Source organism: Buceros rhinoceros, unplaced genomic scaffold (genome assembly GCF_000710305.1).
Source record: "Buceros rhinoceros silvestris isolate BGI_N320 unplaced genomic scaffold, ASM71030v1 scaffold11844, whole genome shotgun sequence".
NCBI classification, from domain to species: Eukaryota; Metazoa; Chordata; class Aves; order Bucerotiformes; family Bucerotidae; genus Buceros; species Buceros rhinoceros.
Genome location: NW_010406548.1, coordinates 43,925 through 50,305, shown reverse-complemented (window position 1 = coordinate 50,305; position 6,381 = coordinate 43,925). Strand labels below are relative to the sequence as shown.

The 6,381-nt window shown below is 47.9% G+C and overlaps 1 protein-coding gene across 1 annotated transcript in view; it reads left to right on the top strand.

The window, feature by feature from the left end:
• AFAP1L2 (actin filament associated protein 1-like 2) overlaps window positions 1–6,381 on the top strand; it is a gene marked incomplete at its 5' end in the record, with an annotated part of 27,255 nt that overhangs the window by 9,507 nt on the left and 11,367 nt on the right. Inside the window, one exon of the mRNA XM_010134152.1 lies at window positions 657–747. Coding sequence (XP_010132454.1) covers window positions 657–747 — 91 coding nt within the window. The remainder of the gene's footprint in view (window positions 1–656; window positions 748–6,381) is intronic.

The window sequence follows — 6,381 nt, the reverse complement described above, 5'->3', positions numbered from 1 at the left end:
CCCCCCCCCCGCCGCCCCTTTTATTTTTTTCCCTGGTGTTGATATTTCTGAAGGATCAAGGCACTGTTTTTTCTGCCAGCCTTTGCTTGTGTTTAGGGAGGGGTTTGGCAGGCACCACAGGGATTTTCCAGCACTTGGATTCTTTTCAAAGGTTTATTTTCCATCACTGTTGTTTATCCATTTCCTTCATTTTTTGCTAAGAGCAAAATTAAAGGTTCCTGATACAGTTCCTTAAGCTGAGATTTTTAGCTGCACAGAGGATTGTCCCCAGTTACAATGAGCAGTTTAGGGGTTGGTGCAGCAGGCAGAAGTCCCGGTTCACGGTAAGGCCAATGGGTTGCAATTGCTGCTTTTGAGGACACCTATGAATTTATCTTCCCAGGGCTTTCAGCAACATTAAAGAAAACATTTATTACACAATTATGCAGTAACTTCAAAGAGCTCCTTAATATTTGAGCTAAATGTATCTGGAGATACTCAGCGGTCTCTTTCTCCTCTGTCATCTCAACCAGTTTACATGAAAATTCTGGTGTACGCATCTAAAACAACTCATCCACTAGGACGCACTTTATTGCTAAACAAAAAAGAGTGCCCCATTGTTTTCAAGGATCTGCTTTTGCCATAAATCATGTTTCCTTTATTTATTTATTTTGCAGATTCCTGAAACAAAACAACCTCCAGTCCCCAAGACTGAATCCCCAGAGGGGTATTACGAAGAGGCTGAGCCATATGATGTCTCTGTAAATGGTATATCACAGCTGACTCGCTGGAGGGTTTCGTGTGGGAGAGGGAGGACCTGAGGTTTATGAGAACGAGTAAACAAAACTGGACGTTTCTTACAGCTTGGGTGACAAATTTGTGTTCTGATGCTGTTCACACTTCATGTTACAGATCTAACGCCAGTTAGAAAGACAAGGCTACTGAATGACTCAAATTTTTAATTTTCCTGTAGAAATAAGCAGTACACCTGGGTTAATGTAACATCACTGTAAAATATTATAAACCATTGTGGGTCCTCTTTGTCTTGATGGTTTTCTGGGAGATTGGCTGTAGTCAAACACGGTTTTCTATTCAGGAGCGAGTGGTGATGCTGTGGTGGCTTGCATTCACGCCCTAGCACTCTGATCATCCTTTTGGGGCTCAAAAGCCGTGACTCTGTTGGTCTGTGAGGCGTGATAACCGTTTGTATAACTGGCTCTTTATTCAGCTCTGTCTGTTGTGGCAGTTTAACCATCTGTAAACTTGATTGGAAAGCCACCCTTCACGTGAGGGGACAGTGTGTGGGTTCCCTTTGAGCACACTTGCCACCTGGGTTGGCACTTCTCAGCAATGTCCTCAGCAGTGCCACCAATACCTGTCACCACCTCTGGGAGTGTCACCTCCCCACCTCCCTGGGAGGAGGCTGCTTCATGCAGGCTGAGTTCCCAGATTCTCACTTTTTAAGGTATATTCCTGCATCCTTCTTTTGGAGAACATCCTTCATGAGAGATTACCTTCCTCTGATCTGATAGCAGAGCTGATCTTGTCATCTCTTTATAATCCATTTAAGCCCAAATGACTCAGATAATACCTCTCTGCTCATCAGCCTCAACTGCAGCAGAGTGGGATGCAATGACATACGTGGCGTGAGGGAGAGCCGAGTGGGGATGGTCAAGGGCAAGCAGAGTGTTAAGGGTAAAAATTTTGGATCTAAACCCTTGGCTGTTGAATCTGAGCTGCTTATTGAGAGAAGCTTGAGTCCTCTCCAGCCCCACTGTGCACTGCCGGGCTTTGAGGCTCCCTGGCAGGGACGCATCAGCAGTGCCGCTGTTTGGTGTGGCCAGGGGTCAATGTATCCGAACAACCCTCACTGCGTGTGTGCACCTTGCGCTCCTGGGCAGTTCATAGCTCAGTGTGGTCGCTATTCTCGTGAAGGCTTAGGAGTTACAGTGCTAACCAAAACCAGGAGATGTAGGAAGATCTGTGTTTCCCTGAACCATCCCATTTTGGCTGCAAATGCATTACACTGGTGAACGGGAAGATCGTGCTCAGCTCAGGTGGGAAAAGGTGCAGGCTCATCATGGCCAGGGTGGAACCATGTGGAGAGGAGAGGTCCCTGAGCTCTGTCATTTGTGGTTAGGTGCCAGCCTGGTTTTGCTGGAAAGCTCTGGGTTGTTTGGCTGAGGTGAGGGCTTCACTGTGTGGGGCACAGAGGGGTGAAGCCCTCCTGCAGATGGGACAGCACAGGTTGCTGCAGCCTCATCCCCCTGGGGGGTTTCCAGTTGCTTGCACTGTATGATAAGGACTTTTTTTTTCCTGCTGCACACTGGGAAGTGGATAACGTGCTAAGAGCCGTGGCATGTAAAGACATACTCCAGATTAGCTGGAAAACCCACGTTACGTTATCCAGGCAGCTCTATAAACTCATTCAGAGCCTTGGCTGGCAGGAGTGATAAGCAAACACTCAGCTTAAACCTCTGCTTTTCCTTGGTAACCTGCCACTCAAAGATGCAAATACGCCCACGATCCACTGAAATCCAGGCCAGTCAGATGCCTCGGGAAACAAAAGATCGGAGTCCTGCGAAAAGAGAAGAAACCCATGTGAAGGGATCACTGCCAAAGTGAGGCAGGAGGCAGTTCTGGTGCCAGTGGGACAATCTGTAGCCGTTTGCCCAGTGGGCTCTGTGTTTTACCAAGCAGTATCACAGCCATAAGTGGAGGTAGCAGCCTGTGAAGCGAGCGGAGATAGGATGTGCAAGTCCGGGCAATCCCTGGCCGCTGAGGTGTGTGATGCCTTTGCCTCCTGTGACTGCTCAACCATCAGTCCCCTCCGCAGGCCCCAGCAGGTCCCTTCTACACAAACTGCCTAGTATGCTATAGTGCCAGCGGCTGTTGTGGTGGTTTGGGTGCGAAGGAAGGCAGTGTTATGTCACTGAGTCTGTCTGGTTTTCAGTAACCTCTTGTTTGAGGTGGTGCCTTGGGGTGAATGAGAAGGAGGAGCAGGAAGAGATGTGGAGCAGCAGGTACGTTGCAGGAGCAGGCTGTGGGCACTTGGGAGAGGATGAAGCATTGCATGCTGCCTGGACAAGAGGTCCAGCAGCAATGCTGGGAATCTGCTAGTGCACTGGTTTGACTTGAGAAATCAGGCTTCAAATCCCATGGCACCTGGACAATCCTGCAGGTCTTGGTCCTGCCCATTGGTTCACAGAGTACAAAAATGGGCTCCACATCCCTTTTCCTCCCACTTCGCCTGATCAGATGTCAGTAGTACCCTGTACCTGTCCTAAACGGAGTGATGCTCATTGCTAGCAACTGCCTTGGAGACCTTTGTGTGACCTCTGTTGCTAAAGAGCAATCTCAACATGCATGGATTTGCCCTGGCCAAAGATACTAAAGCTTGACCCCAGTAACCCCCAAACCCTCTGTGATCACCTCCCTCCCTGGGTGAGGAAGGGGCCAGCGGTCCAGGATGCTGCTGGTGGTGTTTCTGACAGAATTACAGTGCGAGCCTTGGAAGACACCCATGCATCTCCAAACAAATGGGCGTAGTGAAATCAAACAGAAATAGAAACACCACTAAAGTAGCGGGTGCGCTGCCAAGAAAGGACATCAAAGCAAACCTCTAGACAGGCTGAGGAGATAGAGGATTCATGCAGCATCAGAGGTGGGACTGCGAGGCACTAACAAACTCTGGGTGAATTAATTAAAATGAAGCAGGGGGGCGAGACCGCTGGGTCTCAGGGTTCCTCTTTCATCAGCAGGATTCCCACCCCTCCGCTGGGGATGCCTCTGCCTTTCATTTCACAGCGCCAGCAAATGCTGCTGCTTCCCTTTCCTTCTGGGCTGAAATGTGTTAAACCGTTATTGTACTTGTCTGCGTTTGCATAATTGAAGGGTGGGATAAGAAACAGAGTGAAAACACAAGGGGCAACGTGACTGCCAACTGAGCAATAATTATTCTGGCTGAAACAGCTCATCTGCCCTGAGTGATTTTGATTACGATGATTCTGTTTTAAAGGGAATTGCCTTGTTTGAGGAGGTGGGTTGAAATTGTCCCTGTTTGAAGCCTCACCCTACAGCGTGCTCCTCTGTCAGCAGCAGGAGCAGGACAGCCTCACTGGCCGAGGCGGGGAGCATGGGGCTGAGCTGGACTGACACGCTTGTTCTCCACATTTGCTTATCTGTGGCTTTCTTTCTTTGTCTCCCTTTCTCTTTCCTTTTGACTGTGCAGGTCTTTTTGGTAGGCTTGCTGCGACTGGACCCAGGCCAGGGCTGCAGGTTACTGAGGGAGTTATTTATGCCACAATAACGATGGGTATGGCATGCTTTCCAAACCTGAAGTGCCTTTTTTTAAAACAAACAAAAACCCTAAAGACCCCCCCCAAAACTAAAACAACAACTCAGTTTTAGTAAAGACGGTCAGGCACCTTCCCCGGCATTGCCCGTTACATGCATGGAGAGTAACCGCCTCTCCCCTCTCTCTGCCCAGACTGGGCATACACAAGGTGGCATTTTTTGTGCCTTTGCCCTTGCCCAAGACAACAACGAAGAGAACTTCCCTAGCCTTCATTCCCCTGGGTTTGGTCACTGATGTGGAGCTGGTATGTGGTAACGCTGGCTGTATTGTCAAGTAGCCGTTCAGCGAATGTTGAAGGTGTTCTACTTGGGCAGAGGCAGCTCTGGTGAAGGAAATGGTTGGAGCTTCCCGCATGGTGGTATTGATTTAGGGAGGTTATGGGAAGACAAATAGGAAGCAGAGATGGATTAGATAGGCATCCAAGAACATGTTTGCCACTGATGTCATGGCAACAAGAGGATAAAACCGTGGTCTTAGCTGAAACTGACAGTGGGTGGAAATGGAGACCTTCTACCAAAGTGTCCGAGCTGTGTGACTTGGGATTGAGTGAGCCGTAGTGGTGAAGACACAGTTCTCTCAAGTCCCCCAAGCAAGGTTTGTTCCAGTTTGCCAGCTACACAGCCTGGAAAGTGCTTTTTGATTATGAGGCCATAGCAGTGTCACTGGGCCAGCAACAGCTGCAGCTCTTCAACTAGAGAAGAACTCATCTTATGAGGCACTTGTGGTTGATGCACAAAAGAGCAGCCAGGGCTCCCACTGAAAGCCCACCTTTCCCCAAGAGGAAGGTGGTAGCCTGAGACCTAATGCTTAGGTGAGGGTCACCAGAGACACCCAAAACAGGCCAGAGGGACAACTAGTGATGGCCCCGTGTTGATAAGGAGGCAGATTTAGAAGATGATTTTCCCTTGGGCATCCTTGCTGCTGCATAAGGAAGGGTCCCTAGCAGTGCAGAGGTTCAGCATCTTGGTATTTCTAGGGATGAGGAACCTCAACTCTTTTACTCCATCTGAATTTCTGCCCAGGGTGTTTGTGGATGTGGTCTGCCTGGTGATGATGCACTGAGGGGTAATATTTTCCCGTAAAAGATGAACAGTCCAATATGTTGAGGGTATGCAGATGGTGAGCAAGTAGCACGCTGTCAGCACCGTTCAGAGACTTTGAAAGGGAGTATTTCCTTTTTAATAAGTCTGTTTAATTGATGCAGCTTCAATCACTTGAGAGATGTTGTAGAGTGAGATTTCACTGGGGGTCAGGCTGCAGCTTTGTTACTGCATCTCAGTTACTTTTATTTTAAGAACAAATAAACCCAACTTAAGAAATGTTCTCCTAATGCTCTTTTTATCTCTTTTCTGGCTACTTTTTCCTTTTTTTATTTTGCACCGATCTGATAATGTTACTTTTATGTGGATATTAAGGGTTGATGAGAATCAAAATTAGATTACATTCCTGGGAGAAAATCTTAATGATATTCACCCGTGCTGTTTGGTAGGACAAGAATGTAAAACCATACACAGATGCTGCCCAAATCTTACCATCTTGCTATGTGAAGCTTACCTGAGCTGTACTGTAAACACCAGCAGAGCTTTGCAAATTCCCCTGCAGTCAGTGGGGATGTTCTTGTTGTTTCTGATGAGTCTGGTACCAATGACCAGCTGTTCCTGTCAGCTGAAAACTCCGATAACCCACAATACGTTAGAGCTGGGTAGTGAAAATCCTGGCTCCTCCTAGTAACGTAGAAATCCAGTTAAGAGTGAAGGTGAAAAATGTGATTACTGTTATTTACAGCTGCCGCTTCCTGCTGCTGCCAGTGTATGAGTCCAAAGCCCCTGGCTGCCCCTTAGATGCTGGGTAGAGAGAGAGAGACCTGTTAGCCCAGAGAGGGAAAGTGGAATGACATCTCAAACACAATAGATCATTGCTTGCTGCATGGCCTTGCAAATACCATTTTTACTTGTGACATTCAGAGGACAAGGGCTGATTGTAGCTTGCTGTGGCCTTAATTTTGAGTGTTTGGCTTGAAGTGGAAAGTAGAAAAAGCATCTTTG